Here is an 18,498-nt window from a genome sequence, read left to right on the forward strand (position 1 = left end):
ACAGATTTATCTCGCGGAAGCAGCGGGCACGCGACGCGTCATATATGACGCGTTAACGTCGCAGGAATCAATAAAGAGCGCCGAAAGAACGTTCGGCGGCGGACGAAACGACGTTGCGTTGCGTTGCGTTGTGTTGCGTTTCCATTAGCGGACAATGAAAGTTTAAATAAAAGTTGCCGATTGAAAAGAATCGCCGTCAACTGAGCTCGACTGGTACGGCTCGCCCTTTTTATTACAACGACTCGCCACCCCGTTCGATCCATACGTCCACCCTCGTCGTTCTGGTCGTTGGTCGCCAGAGAAATAATTCAGGCGTATCGCGCGGCAATTAGCGTCGGGATTTCCATGTCTCTGATCTATTCCCTTTCCAACGCTTTTTTTTCTACGGCTGTACTTTATCGAGTAGCTCTGTGTCGCTTCCGATTTCCAAACTCACCACAGGCATCGGCGAGTCGAAATTTTACAGGCCAAAGCGGAAATAAAACGTCACGTACTCGACTAATCTAGCGATCGCGTTGTGCAATATAACGTGATCCAAAGTTCGTGGAAGTATTGGTTGTTCGTTAAACGCCTTCGTCGGTTAATGGTAATTTTCGGTGTGTTCCTCTGCTGTAAAGTTACAGATTGTAGATTGTACAATCGATATACAAGGTGCCCAGTTACAAACGAAAGGTGCAAATTATTGGAAAACTATACACTGTGGGAAAAAAATAATTCAGACACGAATCGAATGATTTCAAAGGGCAAATAAACTGGTTGTAATCGATTCGTTTCTACGTGGACAGGTAATACAGGTTTTTTTTTTTTTATGGAATCACGTAGTTTCAAATACAGTAAACGTTCCCTGGAAAATTGGTATATACTTCCATTTGTCAAATTTAACGTATAAAAGACAAGTCTTGTCTTCCATACGTTAACTTTGATAAATTAAAGATAAAATATTTGCTAAGCTAATAGTTCTTCGACATAAATAGGTTAAATTTTCTTTTTGGGGAGAAGACTTTGGAGACGGATCGATTTACTGCATTAAAAATTTCATGATCCCATTTTAAAAAACGTAAATGTTTCGTAAGCCTTGATGCCAGTTTTATATAACCTGTAGCTATCCATCTACAAAAAAAGCTAATTAAAAAGCTAATTGTACGAAAGTATGCCCTTCTGAACCCATTCACTTTTTGTCTGAATCACTTTTTCATACAATTTATAATTTTCCAATAATTTGCATGTTTTGTTCCCTACGTAACCGGAAACTCTGTATAAAATATTCAAACATAACACTCGTAATAATATTTAACGAGTAAGTGTTCATTTAGATTGCTTTGCATACGTTATTAAAAACTGACTTTGCATAAACATCTATCGGTCATACTAATCGTATTAAATTAAATAGACGTCTCAGAAAATAGGCATCTTCGTGCAAAGGAAAATACTAAATACTGCATATTTATCGTATAGTGTGAATTTATTACAAGAGCAAGAAATGCTATGGTAGAAATAGTAAAACGCAAGTGTTACGTCGGACGACACCTAAACCAGGCTACACACCGCGGGCAAGGTGGCAACCAGATGTCCGCACATCCTTACTGCGTACCCTCAATAATCTTAAGGATCTATCATAAATCTCAGGAATTTTTTAGCTAAGGTCCTTCACTTCACCGAACAAACATCTCTTTACTGAATCGTTTCTAAAGCTTACTGTTTACTACGGGAAGACGCGGCAGAGCTAGTTTTTCTCACGTATGATACTTCACACTAGCAACTTTCTATCGAGGGCGGCTAAGACCCTTTCTAATCCACCAACCTTCTTTTATCCAATCAGAAGCAATGTCTACTGTCCTCACTTTCCTAACCAAAATTGTCATCAACAAATCCGATGGTCCCTTGCGTTAGATACATCCGTCACTAGCTTTCCCCCGACACAACATCGTCACATTTACTCTACTTATTCTTCATCGTTAGAATAGTGGACATGTTATTACCGGGTTCTACCCTTAAATCAATCACTTACTTAACTTATACATACGCAGCAGAGTAATTGTATTCTTTACAAAGTTGTTGGAATAAACATTAATTTATACCTGTTAATTCAGTGTAAATTCAATTAAACTATGCCTATTATCGTAACAGAAATCAGGGGATCGATCAGTTCGTGGCGTCGATTATCTAATCGTAACGGGAATCTACGCCTCCTATTGACGTGCTTTCTGGCGATCGAGTCTCTCCGCGAATGGTCGAATAAACAGCAAGAAATAGTTAATTTTATGACAAGAAGGATGCCAGAATTGAAAAGTTATTTAGAATTTGAATCGTACGATATTAACGTAAGAGGAATGACGATATTTGAATAATAGAACGCTTGAGTACCAAGTGTTCGAATAATAGAAACGCTTCTCCGTTTAAAAACAAAAACACAGTTTCTAATTATTTTATGCATAATATGAAACAAGAGCACAGGTTTGTTATTACACCAGAGAATTATAAACACAGAACTGAAGTTTTCCGAAAATTGACAGAGATATAAGATACTAAAAAATTGTACGGAATTGTTTCATGAAATCGGCTAGAGTGCTACGTAGCCGAGCATGAATTGCACGTTACATTTTCTCACAGTTGGCAGAGTAACGTGCGCGAAATTCATTCATAATGTCATTATCGTTCTTCTCTCGTCGAATTCACCCACAAACCAGCGAATAACGGCACGCGCCGTTGCTCCGATGAATCCTCTTTGATCGAAACTTCTTCCTAACCGGTGCAAATTGCCAGTAAGAGCGCTAACCGAGTGGAAGTTTTTACCGCGGGATGCGTCGAGAAATGAAAGCTCTTCGAGGCGTTTCGTAATTGTCGATAATCCGAACGAAACTCTCGTGAATCACGAAGGAACACGTTCCTAGAGATTCGAATCTCTTTGTCCGAAAACCGCTCGCTCGAACGAAGCCGATCACACTTCAGACCGGATTTGTCGGAATCGCCCTTTGCAGTATACGCTTGCTCGCGCGATCTCGCGAATCTGATAAAAACATAAGTATACGCTTCTCGGAGATTCGGGATAGCCGAAACGAAAAACGAAGTTTCAAATACACCGATCGAACGATTCGCGTGTAGCGCAAACCATACGTTCTCCAAAGTTGGAAACTAAAACACATGGTGCATGATGTACGCGAGTTGGCAACGTGTATTCCAACCGATAACGAGGCAGGACGACGAGCTCGAGAGACGCGCGTTATATTTTCCGAATTAACGAGTGTTCCAGCTCTCTCCTTCTCGACAGAGGGAGAGGGAGAAAGAGAGAGAAAGAGAGATTGCCGTACTACGATCTCTCGATGGAGCGACGTTTTCCGCGTGTTACATGGTCGCTGATAACGTCGAATGGTATTTCTCACCGGCGAAAGTTTGTAACTGCGATCGGTTACTCTCGGCTGTGGCGCGTAAAGCTGCCGCGCGTGACACGGCGGAAAGAAAGGATCGGTTGGCAGGGTTGGATCGACATGACGCAGCGCTTATCCGCTTGCCACTTGCACGGATCGGTGTGCATGTTCCGCATTAAACGCGAATTAACGCATTGTCAGCTGGTTGATGGGGACTGGATTAAAACGCCAGCTTTCATTGTATCTACAGAGGGCGGCAAGCGTGACGAACCGCATTCCATCGCGTTAAATGAGATTTACATTTAAGGAACATTGTATAGGATATTTGCAACACTGTCGACGATTGCGCGTCGAATCGATCGGGTTTCGCAGCATCGAGCCTTTCAAATACGCCGATCCATCGAGCTGACGGTGTGCTTTCACGAGTCAGCCTTTAACTCTCGGATACTGGATCTGGATCGTTTTGATCCGATCCTCGCTGCTGTAATATAGCTGCCGCATATCTTGCATTACATTCTTGTTATCCTCATCTTTACAATGCTATATTTGAGCATAGTCGAACGCTATGGCACACATGCTTTCGAGAATCAATCTTTAACTATCGGACACTGGATCTGGATCGTTTTGATCCGATGCTCACCGGTGTAATATAGCTGCCGCGTATCTTCGATTTCATCTCGTTCTACTAAGTTTTACGGTGCTATACTCGGCTCTAGTCGAATGCCATTACGTACGTGTTTAATAAATTTGCTACTGGAATCTACTTTCTTTCGCTGTAGTCGATCGATAACGGCATAAAATGGCTATTGAACTTATTTCCTGTTTCTTTCGTTTTATAAGGAAATAGATGTACAACATTTTTCGTTTTATATTATTTTATCGAATTACGTACGATCCATTTTGTTCTATCGAAATGAAGATCACAACGTTCGACAGATTAGGTTTCATGTTTGTATAAAGATGCGTCGTTGTAAAAGAAAAACACTTTTCGGACAACCTAATATTACGAAGATTGTCACATACCTTACACATTTCACGTTTATTTCTGCATATTACATAGGTTCTCTGTGCATGTTCGAGCCCTTCTATTTTCCACAATTATAATACCAAAATCCTGAATTTAATTGTAACGAATCAAATCATTGCAGTACAAGTTACCGGTGACTTTACACTTAAAGTACAGCTTGTCGGACATAAACAAATGTGCTGGTATTTCTAAGCGATAGCGTGCGTCTTAATCTGTAGATGTACGTATATTCTGGGTCATTTCGACTCGATTCTGCTGCTGAAAGGTATAGCCTCGGAGGGTTAACGTTTATTTCAAGAACGTCTGATCGTTTTGAAATTGTAACCGGTTCGGGAACCGGTTTCCGCGGAGGGCTGGATCGGCCGTCGCGCACCAAAACGACTCGGTTCACCTCTTCGTGGACGGCGTGACGATATTATTATCCCGCCGGCAGCGAGGACAGTCGGTCGATCTACGACAGAAATAGTTCATCGCGAACTGTGCCAGCAGTGCGATTCTCTGATTTACGCTGGAACCGTGGGATATTATTGCCCTGCATCGGGCAAAATCGTCGTGGGAACCGTTCACCCGAAAGCAATCGGTGGTGCGCCGCGCGAAAGATTGTCGTCGACGCGTTCGAATCGCGAAACTTGCTCCGTGGAATGTATACCGTTCGTGGCCGGAAAGTTGGCTAGCGGAAACGATGCAAAGTCCGATTGGTTTATAGAGTAATGGGGCCGTGTTCCGTGACACAATCTTGAAAATAGAACAACCGTACACGCTCGATTCCGTTTTTATACGACTTCGATCTGACGTGGTTAGAGAAACTGCAATTCTGTTTTTACGTGATCTAATTCGACTCTTTCAGATTTCATGGTGCGTATATGCGACATTGTACTCTGACAAATGATCGCAGTTTTAAGCGAGTCATTCGTTGAGAAAGGTAACAGAAAATTTCCGTAACTGTGGAATAAAGAGCTAATAAATTAATTCCAATTAGATCGACTCTCGTCCTTGCAAATACCAGTACAATATAAATATGAATTTATTTCTAACAGGAACGATAAGATCTGTTAAAAAATAGGAGATCTGTAAACAAGAAAGCTAGCAACTTGAGTGACAATTTAATTTGTTTACCAGGTTGATTATTAAACATGTATTTATTTCCTGCAATGAATTGTTATTCATTTTAGCGCGTCATGATCGTTTTTGCCAAAACCTAGGAAAATTATTAATTATTGCCGAGAAGTATCTTTCCCGCAAGCCAAAAAACATTCTTTCCCGACAATGTTAATCTAACACGGTCCGAACCGAACTTTTTTGAAAACGTCCATTTAAATTTAATCTTTTGTACTTTTGAACAATTTTGCTGATATTTTTCAGGGACAATGCACTCTGAATTTGTTATATATTTTTCGTAGAATAGAATTGAACACAATATCGTAGACCAGGATTATTTTTTTTTTTTTAAAGGGAGCCGCGATCGCACAGGTTTGCGTAACAGAATTATGGGGCCGTGAAAATGTTTGCAGCTGTTTACACACCAGTGAGATGAAAAATGTCAGTCATCCGTCAACAAACGATAAAAAAGAATTTGTCCAGTTATCAGTCGACATAGATACAAAACATCTACCTTCTAAAAAATGAACTTCTGCTTGGTACTAGGATAGAATTACCGACAATTTCTAAAAATCTCTTAAACGTACTTGTCAGATTTTAGACTACGCGTCTACGAAAGACGATCAAGATGTTCTGACATTTATATCAAATATTCAGCCGAGATTAAATTGCTTATGTAACGGCAAGACAGCACATTTATCTCAGCAAAATGTAAATTTAGCTTTGGTGATAAAATTGTAAATATAACAGAGAATCGTTTAAAATTAAACTTCTCTGATTATAGCTCCAGCTGTATACAGAACGACTAAAATTCTTGAAGACTTAATAAGCAAAGAGCTATCGTTTATTTACAAAGATGTAATAATTAACGAGCAACACGGGATCCACTTTAATTAATCTGATTGAGTGCCGTCGCTACCTGGTGGATCGTATTGAGAAGGGCTTCCAAGTTGATGACGTATACACTGACTTTAACAGAGCTTTCGATTTCATAAGTTATTCCATACTCTACTTATTCTTTATCTGACAAAATTCAAATTATCAACTTGGCGAATATCTATTTTAGAGAAATTCAAAGTACATACAGAGTTCCTCAGGATCCTCACTTGGATCTATCGTCTTTTATTTTATTTATTAAACCTTTGCACTCCTATGTCGAGCGTGACTCAACATCAGTTTTTATCTCATGAGCTCCTTTGTCGAGACTCACTCGACATTCTTTCAGTCCCATCTTTTTTTGTGAAAGAAACCCAGGTTTTTTGTGAAACGTGCGAAAGAAAACCAGGATTGCATCCTGGTAATTGTTTCAAGATATATCCTACACTTAAAGATTACAAAATACAACGATAGCGTGAATAGAACTGGCATTTAAGTGAATTTCTTTCTTCCTTTATTTATTTAAATTGTCTTATTTTTTGGTTAAAGTAAATTTCAAGTTGGGAGCTAACGAAATTGAAATAAAATTCGCAGTGCAAACGGTTAATGATATCTCTAACGATGAAAATATCTAACGATCTCAGAATCTTTAACAGAATAGATGTTTGTCAGACTCTGTCCAATTGATCCAGGTCGATCTTGATCGCCTACGTAACTGGCGTTTAGCTAATAAATTATCTCTCAACTTATCCCTAGTGTCGTATTGTGCGTTTTAATCATTGGAGAAATAATCTAGCGTTTAATTGTTTCATAAATCGTACGCCATTATCCACGCTTGATAATGTGAAAAAGATCTAAGTATTATTTTCTCAGCCAATCTTGATCTATAGCCTAGTCTTGATTCTTTAGGACTTATTCACAGGTCCCGCAAGTTCCTTAAAAATACAAACACACTTGGAACATCGTACTGCCATCCTGTCAGACCAATTTTAGTATACGATGATATAACATGATCTCCGTATTGTACGTCTTGCAGCAATAATATTTAATTTAACAGAAATTTTTAAGGCTGGCTACCAAATATAGCAACGTTCGATGACGTTTGATTCTCTCAATTACGTCAGTATCGTTGATAGTTTGTATCTTCTGATACCGAGCAAGAGAAGGATAATATCTGATACGATGTTTATTAGTAAAATAGTTAAAGGCGATTGTTGACTGTCTGGATATTATGCAGCTGCTATTTCTCAATGTACCATGAAGAAGCTTCAGAAGTCACCTGTTGTTTCATACGCAACAACATCGCACATTCTACGATTTCTACGATTGTTACAATATAATTGCATAAATCGCGTATGGTCAATCGCATGAACTCTTGCCACATCGCATCTTCTCGGTCAATGTACAGTATCCTTAAGACATTCTCTCGAGTGTTTTCTATGCCAGTGTCATAATATAACTTTTCTCATTGCTCCTTCGTATCTATTTTTGTTCATTCTCTTTGTTTCTGCATCTTCTATCTCTTTTCATCTCTTCTTTATTTTTTGCTTTTCTGTCCCATATGTCAATCTGTTATATCAAACATAAACAAATAAATATTTCTCTTATGTACCTTTTCACGTATATAGTTGCGGTTGCGTAAAATTATTCGCGAAAAAAGTTTGCCCTGGATCTCGAGTGGAAAAAGTTTAAGAAGCGTCGCGCTAGACGATACGAAACGAACGAGCGTGATTTTCAAAGTCAACGACATGCGAAGATGTTAAATAACGTTTCATTTTGACGGCTATTTATTAGCGGGCAATAGAATTGTTATACCGATGTCGAGGGATGCCAAGGAAACGGTTCGTTGCATCACGTCCGGATAATGCTCCTGCTACTCTCAACAGGATCGTCAAATTTCCGCCAAGACTTGGCCCACATGCCAGAAGGCGCCGCCGTTACTCGCTATTGCGATTTCTTGCCATAGAAGATGGAATTTCGGTGCCAGTGTCTGAATTGTACGCTTTCCATCTATGCAGCGAATTCCTCTCGCACAGTGCGCATTAATCAACACTTTTGCGATCGCGTCTTTCAAGTACGATGGAGTTCCAGTGTTCCATTTACTTCAACCAAATTCTAGTCAATGCCCGATTAAATGAATTTCTCTGCCGTCGATGAAATCCGCATGTTCCGCATGAACGAAAAATTCCAAGTATCGCGAAAAACTCGATCAACTCCTATTAGTAGCTTCTGCTTTAAAAAAAATTATCTTCTAAACGGTCGTAGGATATTACGAAATCGTAAAACGTCGCGTGTAAGAAATTTTAATAATCGCGTAACAATCCCTGATCTCTACAAGAACTTTTTATGAGATTTGACAATTATTTGATTTGATAACTTACCGCGATCACGTGTTCTCCTTTGCCAGCCTTAGCAATCAGGTCCCAGTCGATAGTGTCCACGTAACAAAGCGCGGGATTCTTCTCGAAACGAACGGAACCCCTTACGATGGTAGTTAGACTATGCAGCCCGATCTCCTGCAGGTTCATCATCTCGAACGCGACAAGGGCGTAATTTATAAACAGAGAATGGCCTCGAATCACGGTCAAGTTAGGGAACAGGCGACCGATGCTTCGCAGCCCTTTTACCCTATAGCACATACACAAAACAGAAACAGAATAGAAGTAAGAGAGAAGAAAAGACAGATACGAATTTATTTTACATTTATTATATTCATATTACGCGCCTCCTGTATATCTTCGCACATTTAAATTTCTCGTAAACTCAAGAACATCCGCAATCTAGTTATCGTACATTGGAATTCATCAACCGTTCCTTTCTCTCTTTCCTACTCGCAAAAATATATTTTCCAGATATTCGAAGAAATATTATCCTTCGCGATATTAATACTATTATTCACAGCCGTTTTCTTCTTTAAGATCATAAATTTCTTCGAAACATGAAATATTTTCCACAGTTATTTTACTGCTTCGCGTCTACCTCGTTGCACGACCTTTGTCCCACTCTCGAACGTTTCGTAGAAAGTATAAAAGTCTCGATAATAGCGTACGAACTTATACCTGTCGATGTTCTGCCCGTTTACGGTACTTTTCGATGCTTTTGCAAAAAGTGGCCAGAAAGGGGCAACCAACGAGGAAGGAGGAAGCTGAAGAAGGAACCGGCGAGATAATAACAACGTACAACGAAGTTTAGTGGCCTTCAACGATAGAGGAAGTCGTAGAGACAGATAAACCGCGCCGGTTTTCTACTTTGCAGCGACGCGACGCTCCCGTTGGCTCTGTCACTTAATTCCTTTGTGTATTTGCCAATGACTCGTCGTTAGACCATTTCGTACGATTCATGGAAAGTTTTTTTTGTCCCTTACGAATGTAACGAACAGAGTCAAAGAGCGTTACTTTTGTGGAAGGAAAAATTGTTGTGCGTTCGATTCGACTTAAAAGACGTTGAAGAGAAGCACGGTAAGTCGTATTTTCCTCTCTCGTAGAAGCAAAGTTTTAAAATTCAATGCGAGGATCACGTGCAACAAGGAACGTGATAAGCAATTTTTAGTCATTTCCATAGTAATCCGTTCTATGTTAATTGAAATTTGCATAAATCGTCTTTTTATTCCACCGTGAGATTAAATATGTACATAATTTTGCACCTTATCGAACATTTCAGAAACGATTGCAATTAATTCCACGAGACATATCTTCGAATCGAATCTAACAAATTATTTCCTTTCCAACTATGTTAGCCTCCGAGCGACATTAAAATTAACAAACCGATAAAAATGAGCATTTCATATCTTTTACCTCTGTTCTTGATAATACGTTATCGACCGATTCCATGTCAAACTATCTTTTTTGCTTGATTTTGCAATTAAATACGTCTTTTTCCTCGCCGTCTCCAACATTTAGAAAACATTAACGTCGATAGTTCTATCTACATATTAGATTATTCCATCTTCTTCGGGTATTTCATATTAAAATACTTCTTTTTAGTCGATAAATGGCACTAAGATCAGGAAATCGATAAAATTGAACCTGCCCTATCGTTTCCTTCTAATCTACGATTTGTTTTATTACCTGAATTTCAGAAACCACTCTTATCGTTTCGTAATACTTTTACAGATGGAAAATCTTGTAGAAATGTCGTATTCTCACTCTGTATGACGTGCTCCCCAAAGAAAACGTGAATGATCAAACTAATCTAAACTACTCGACTCGGTAATAACGACGGAGAATTTAAATTGTTCGACAAATTGAGGATGCGTAATACCCCAGCAGACAGTCATTATATTTTTTCCGCCTAACGTTTATTTGAAAGTGAACTACCAACGATTACCTATAGAGAAGCAGGTATCCGGTGATCTCTTTCAGTTCCGGGAAAGAGATATTGGCATACTCCGACGGCTCGGCGTTGTCGATCAGCAAAATTTGTACGAAGCCTTCGACTAGTCGGCATCCCTTCAGTCTTGAGAAATAACGCACGCTGTTTCTTATGTCTATGCTTTGGCACACTGTAACAGAAAAAGATGTACGTGATTCGATCAGATACGACGAAGAGAGAATTATCGTGGAACGATCGATCGAAATGGACATTACAGCTTCTTTGCATCGTAATAGGGAATTTTAGCTTGTACCGTGATCGCTGTTATCTTCGTCGTTTCTTGGAATTGCGTTCGTAGAGCGCAGCTACAATCACACGTATCTAATCTACCGACTTTAAGAACGAAAGAGCAAAGTGGTTTTAGACATTTCTGTCGAATTTCAGTTACTAACTTGGACAGTATACTTCGATATATGACGTTAATAACAAAATAAGATATCAATTATAGAGTGGATATTTTTAGACAACATTTTGCATACTTTAAACACTCGGCTCGTTTACAGACTCGACGATACAACGGCTACGACAAACCATTTGCACGTGGTTGCGTTCGTACAAATTAATCAAATCCAAGGATATTAATAACTATAAAAATTTCATATTATAAAAATGAAATGTAACGCCTGATAAAAACACGCGAATGTTTCTTCTACCCACTGTAGAGTTTTCTTTACATTCTGATGAAATTCGAACGTGAATTCGCCAGCGGCGTAGAGTAATATTCCATTTCGTTTTCGAAGCGTCCTCCGATTCTTCTTTGTTCCCTTGGATCAAGACAGGAAACACTAAGCCGACCGACGATCGAGGAAAGGGTGACGAAGAACACCGGCGACCCTGAGCCGTGGCAACTGCACCGATTACGATTCATTAAATCTCGACCAGAGAGGGAAACGAAACTCGCCTCCGGAGGCAAGGTCGAGCAACCTGACTAGATCGTTGATATCCGTTGCCTCCCCTTCTCTCAGTCTCTTTCTCTACGATCCGACAAACCGGACCAACTTGAACGCCAAAGTTATTCAAATTATTCAGCGAATCATTCCAAGTATAGCTGGCGATAACAAACTGAAATTTTTCTTTTCAGTTTGCTTCGGTTTGCCCGCTAATCTGCTCTTTCCTCGTGATACCGATCACAGTAATCGAAAATGCAATATCGATCGAAGCTTAGCTTACTCGAAGTATGAAATCTTAGTTTCAACGATTCGAGTAGAGGATACGGATTCTCGTACGATGGCGAGCACGGAAAAAGAGGAAAAACACAAACAGAGAGGGAAAGGGAAGACAAGAATGGAGAAGTGTGCAATTATTGGGAAATAATAAGTACGAACGAGAAAAGATAAATAGATAATAAATGGCGGAATAAATGAACGCATGATTGAGGTGTAACAGGAAAAATGTTTTTATAGAGGTAAAGTATCAAGAGATAAAGAGGGGGGATAAGAATACGTCTTTATGCTATCGTAGTTACGTGCAAGTTTAGTTTTATAATAGTTTTGTTTCGTGTTCGCAAACTATGTAAAACCAGGTTCAATTTCAATCCAATTTCACGATAAAATAATTACGATACAAATATTACAATAGCGAGCATATACTATAAATAGGGAACTTATACGAAATTCAACTTTGTTTTGTAACTATTACTCGACGGTTTAAAAGCCACTCTATACGTATTTATAGCGCTTTAAACAGCAGATAATGTACCTTTAAATATTCTATTATAAGACAAATAGAATTTATTAATCGTCTGTTTATTCTCTATGCCTTCGCAGCGAACGTAAGTGAACTTTCGTAGAAGGTGAACCGAATCCCTAAAAAGGAGTCGAACGAGCGTTTTTGGAGCATTTTTGCTCGAGCATTCGGATGTTTCATGTCCGATTCGACAAGCAGTCGCTAAGCGGAGAACGAACGCTCGTTCGTACTTTCATTTTATCAAATTATACTAAAGCGGAGAAAGAGTGGGCATTCGTACGCTCGATCTAGATACGCACCATAAGAATGTTCTGAATCGAGCTAATGGAATAACAAGGAGTCAATACCGGGTCGCGTGGCAAAGTAGCTTGTCGGTTCACGTGTATGCAGACGTGTGGCCACGACGCGACATGACGCTACGCGACGCGACGCTACATATCGTCGCTGGAAGAACCGTGACGAAGCGTCGACTCGTCGCGGTCAACTGTAACGGGTTGCGCTAAAAATACCCGCGACGGCTGACATTGGGATAAACATGAGAGCACGCGCGAGTTGATCTAGGCACGCGGCCGCTGTGTCGCTTCGCCTCGCCTGATTTCATCGCCACAACACCGCCATGAACGGTGCAACCTATATCTAAATCTTCGACGTTTAACACATCGTCGATCAGCTACTATTATGCGAAAAATGTATCTTTCATTTTGCGACCTACCACCGGTTAGCTTACGCAAAATTTATATTTTATTTTGAGACGCGCTACCGACTATTTTATGCAAAATTTTATTTCGTTTTCGGATGTATCAGCGGCTATTTCATGCAAAAATTTTATTTTATTCCGCAGCGTAACACCGGCTGTAGATTATGCAAAAATTTTATTTTATTTCGCGGCGTACCACCGGCGAATTTATGCAAAAATTTCGTTTTACTTTGCGCCGTACCACCGACTAGTTTATACAAAGGTTTCTTTATTTTAAGTCGCTCCACCGGCTATTTCATGCAAAAATTAATGTGTGCCACCGGCGACAACGTTTGTGCGGGAACTCACCAGTTTACTCGTCGTATATCAACAATGTGTTAATCTATGGCTCGTTCTTTCTTAAATTCTTAGGTATTCTTAGTCGTCTACGGGGTCACTGAATCTTTCTGGCAAAGCGTTCCATTGCTAGAGCGGAGTTACGATAACTGTAGGTGCAAAAAGTAGAATCAAGGTCGTAAAAAGCTTAGTCCTTCCTTATTGCGGTATATATATATATATTATATCGAGAAACAACTATTACAGCTAAAAAACTAAAACGTTCAATTATCCAAAGATGAAAAGAAAATCAATTTATATGTTTTTGTAGTCACTGTCTTGCTTTATAGCTGGTTACTACTACAGTGTACGAAGATCTTGCAATGTAAAGGTTAAGCAAGTATGCCCCATTTAAACAGACACCACTGTACTTTCTTAATCAGTTGAACGCCAACGTTGGGTTAATTGCAACATTCCATTTGTAATTTCTTTTCAGTCAACTCACATTATTAGATTCTGTCGAATTCACATTCTGATTATGAGAAGAAAACCTACGTATTTGTGCAACATTTTGTTCGTTATTTATTATACCTCTCTCTATATATATTTATTTCCGCCTACAATTTCGTACAGTTTGGAATTGAACAATTTTATAGCACTATGATAAACTCTTTCTTTTTACAAATTATATATACAATTTCATTTCTTGTCTTCGATTTTTAGTATACTTCCCGTAATTTTTATTCTTTCTAATTTTCCGCATCTACCGTGCTTCGCAAAACAACAACTCACTTTATTTATGTTTGAGCGATAGCATTCTATTTACACAACTTAGTTCGAGCTGAACGATAGCCCGAACAATCCAGCGCTCGCTCGTTCGATAGCATTCGAAACGCTTTGATCTGTTTGCCCAAAGAGAATAGCGGATCGTTCGAGCCTCGTGAGATTCGCTGATCTCTGCCCGGTCAAACAACGATGCCTTCCTACCTTTGGAATCTCAGTCGTTTCTTCCGTATCGCGTCACGTTGTCCGATTTTCGAGTTACACCGCGCTCGGTAATCATCGTTACGTTCGAAACATTCGAGACTCTTGAGACACGAGAGACAAGCGCACTGGGAGCATCGGTTGGAAGCGGCAGTTTTTCTCGAACGAATCGTCGACGAAAATCGAATCGGACGTGCCTCGATGTCACCGATGCCCACGCACACGCCCACCGGGCCTATTCGTCACCAGGCGATTATTTGTAGCATAAGTCACTGATTGGGGATTTACGGGATTATCCGTGTTATACGTACATCACAAGTATTTTTGATTTTTTAATAATACAACCGGCTGTAAATACACGTCTCCCCACTACCTCGACAATTTGCCTATTTTAGTTGGTGTTAATTGTCGGTTACAAATTGCTGTACTGTAATTTCACAATTCCAGAAGTTAAAACGGAGAAATAGGATAGTCGAATGATTTACAATTTGTAATGTTTATCCGATAGCTTTTGAAGGGATATCGATGGCTATCGACGCGGGCTTCAACGTTTAAGAGATACCAAATAAACCAAACGTCGACCTTCGTTTTTTCGAGATAGCCGCCAGCGAGTAAACATATTCGGCTACCGTGGTTGATCGAATGTCCGTAATGAATCAGTTCTGAATCCGCGTGGCACGCGCCAACCAGCATATCGTCCAACGACGAGTCAACCGATTGATAACGGAGCAAGCGCCAGTTTTCTGGCTCCCAACTATCAACGCGCTCCTCTTCTATCAAATGTCCTCTATGCGGTTTACAATAGTTCGGGCATACGTCCGGACTTTGATCTTTACATTTCACTCTTGCTCTCGTTTCAACCAACCAACAATATTTTTAATCTCTAAGAATAATATTTGACATAGGATTGAAATCACGCACGCCGATACTTTTATCGTACGTTTTCTCAAACTTGAGATATTTTTTAACGCGCAAGGTATAGCTACATTCGGGTCGAAAATGACCGAAGGAACGCAGCAGAGGCTAACAATTAGACCGCGTTTAACGCTTTGCCGACAGTGTAAATTTCTCGGTAACTTTAACCAGTAACCGGAGAGCTTTTTGCCAACATGTTTCAAGTTCAAGACACTAACGTGCCGTCATCGGACATTAACATTTCATTTGCACTTGACACCACGTTGATCTCATCGACCGTGAAAGCGTTAAGCCAATGGAAAAATGAATAGATCCCGTGCAATGTACAAAAATATAGAAAATATCGGCAGTACGTTCTATGCGATTATACCTTTGCGATTTTCACAAACTACGTGTTACAAGAGCGTGATTTTTGGCATGCACGTACATACAATTTTCGATGAACAGAGGAACAACGTGGAGGCGTTTAAACGACGCCGATCGAGCTGATCGGTGCTCGTGTGGCTGAGGAATTAGCGACTCGCGCGAACTATGCGTAACGCGATTCCTTGGTTGGCGAACAGCTGAAATCTTTAATCGTGGGTAACCTAAGCTATTACCGGCGAACTCGAGCCAACGCGCTTCCTTCGCGCGATTTTTCTTTTCGTCGTTTTCTCGCGTTCACGGTGTCGCGTTTCGCGAGGAATCGAATTCTGGTCGCGTCCAACGAAAAGTCACCGAGTTATCGCGAATCGACCAGGTAAACGCGTTTGCACGCTACTTCGACCGCTTTCAAAGGAGAAAACGGCGAGGGTTGGGAAACATTTCAGAGACGTATGACGATGGTTTGAAACGTTAAAGTCGCAATTGAAAATTTTAGTTTAGACGTCTCGAGAATTGAATCACCACAGTTTGTTATCGATCAGAAGCCATTATTTTATATACTATATAAATTATTGTGTGCTTTTTTATGATATTAACGTAATATTTTTACGTGCGATAATATACAGGATGCCATAAACGAATATCTGTCTGATCTTACAAATCATACTCGGATTCCGAGCAGACATCCTGGAATTATTCGTTTAGTTTACCTTAAATCGTTTCGACAAAATTCACGTAAACTAGGTTTCAAATATTGAGAGCAGCTCGATTAATTAAACAATTAAATTATTAAAATTTACTACTATAACTCTAGAAAGTGGTTTCAACTTCTCCCTCCGGCCATACAACACTCAAGTTTACGCTAAATATACAATGACGCTAATATGATCGATCACGCGTATTCTAAACGATCTATGTTAGTTCGTGTCGACATTTCGTATCGTAGTTTACGTTAACTACATATTGTACGATCGATGATATGAATCAATTATCAAAATTATGAATATTTATGAATGTCGATATGTCAACGCTATATAAAAAAGTAAAATCGATAACGTCCTACGATAAATATTCCCGTCGAGTGTATCGAACCAACTCGCAAGACTTTGACCTCGCCGAACATGTCAAAACACAAGAATTTTACGCTTACATGGCTTGAGTTGTAACTACTGTTCGAGACTTCCGGATATAGTATACCAGTGTGTCACCTGATCTTTAAAGAAGTTAGCTGCTATGCTGAAACGACGCGAAACGTCGGTATAATGTAATACTTGTGGACACGGCTTAAAAGCCCGGGCAAGTCTCGAAATAGTAAATCGTTAAAACGCGTTTGAAATATCGACGTTCCGTCTGATCGGAGATAAGCTCGATGGAAAGATTTCGCGCGTGACTCCGCAAATTTAGCAACGATTTCTACGATTTTAGCTCTAAGCTTATCGATCGCGGAGAATAATGTGAATTTTCTAAATTATAAACAGACTAAATAGTTACATCGTACCTATAAATAAATGGAGACACGTATAAATGGAGACAAAGCAAGGAAGATAAATATAACTGTAACGTAAGACCTATGTGAATCCCAGAGGATGGAAAGCTGCTTTTTTCTCAGAGCGTTACTTTCCGATCTGGAACATCAGCTTTTCCTTCCAAACGATTGCCGTTCAGAACCACTCGAAATGCATATCTTATCGCCCGCGTCTACGTCCAGTCGATATCGATTGTACATCGTGAAATCGCGTCGGTGAAGACGTTTGCATGGATTCGAATTCGACTCCAACTAAACTATCCACAAATTTCGACGACCTTAGGTTTGATTAAACAGTGTGATACCGATTTCCGTCGTTTCGTGGTCACGTGATCGATAGCACTATGTATACATTTGGTGGAAACGATATGACACGGTCATAAGTTAAAGCTACAAGAATGGATTTCATTGATGCAGCCGGTATCGTTCGCGTCTTAAAGACGTTATTGAAGTGACCAATTGGAAAACAGGACAAGTCCACTTTCTGACGGTACGTAAGTTACGTAAGAATATGAGATTATTCGTGTAATAATCTTTATCCGAATAAAAATTTCTCGAATAAAGTATTCGTATAAGAATTTATTCGGTCACTTATCTTTCGGATCAATTAGATCTTTATTCGAAGGAATTTGAATGCTGCCCGATCGCTATACCAACCGGTGTATAATCATACAGTGTAGATTTTATTCGCCATTGATTTTATGATCGCGTTATATCGTTTCTATCGACGGTAAATGATTCGATTATCAAAGTACGATCGAGTATTTGCGTAAAAATTATACGCTGTATAAGTTTTAACTCGTGCAACGCAATCAAACTCACTTTAACAGAGTTGTTTCTCTGTATAAGGAGAATTTGTCACACAAGAATGTCGTTGGTCTTTTTCGATAGACGATTTTTCTCGTAACCCGTCTTACACGTGGATAATTTGGGTCCTGGCCGAGTAAAAGGTTGCTTTCGAAGCAAATCGCGTATGTAAATCGTATCGGCGTTTTTTTGCGCGCGTATTGAGTGCGTTATCAGCATAACGAGACACGAACAACCGGTTATCACGACTATCACGGCGGGTTCGCCCAAGGCAATAATAGTGATAAGCCAAGTGAAATTGTCAGCAATGTCTCGATGTTTGCAACGTTATCAGATTCGAAGCAAAGAAACATCGTCTATTTTCTCAGTCTTCGTTTCTAAACACGGTAAAATTTGCTTATTTTCCCAGTCGTCGCCTCCAAAATGTAGTAGAACTTCGTTTGAATGAAATTTCACTTTATCAACCTCC

At 39.8% G+C, this 18,498-nt stretch overlaps 1 protein-coding gene and 1 long non-coding RNA gene across 6 annotated transcripts in view; one reads left to right on the forward strand and one right to left on the reverse strand.

Annotated features, from left to right (window-relative positions):
* LOC125386039 overlaps positions 1-18,498 on the forward strand; it is a 136,853-nt gene that overhangs the window by 66,635 nt on the left and 51,720 nt on the right. The window lies entirely within an intron of this gene.
* LOC100650952 (insulin-like peptide receptor) overlaps positions 1-18,498 on the reverse strand; it is a 116,818-nt gene that overhangs the window by 18,489 nt on the left and 79,831 nt on the right. For 4 of the 5 annotated variants that reach the window (XR_007225820.1, XM_003393746.4, XM_048410457.1 and 1 more), the window contains exons 3-4: positions 10,693-10,867; positions 8,748-8,994 (exon numbers count right to left, since the gene is read on the reverse strand). Coding sequence is in view for 4 of the 5 variants with exons in the window: in XM_003393746.4 (XP_003393794.2) it covers positions 8,748-8,994; positions 10,693-10,867 (422 nt within the window). In the remaining variant the exon portion in view is untranslated. Of the gene's footprint in view, positions 1-8,747; positions 8,995-10,692; positions 10,868-11,394; positions 11,507-18,498 lie in introns of those variants that run through there. The other variant, XM_048410460.1, reaches the window with a different exon arrangement.

The sequence above is a fragment of the Bombus terrestris genome, chromosome 2 (genome assembly GCF_910591885.1).
Source record: "Bombus terrestris chromosome 2, iyBomTerr1.2, whole genome shotgun sequence".
Lineage (NCBI taxonomy): Eukaryota > Metazoa > Arthropoda > Insecta > Hymenoptera > Apidae > Bombus > Bombus terrestris.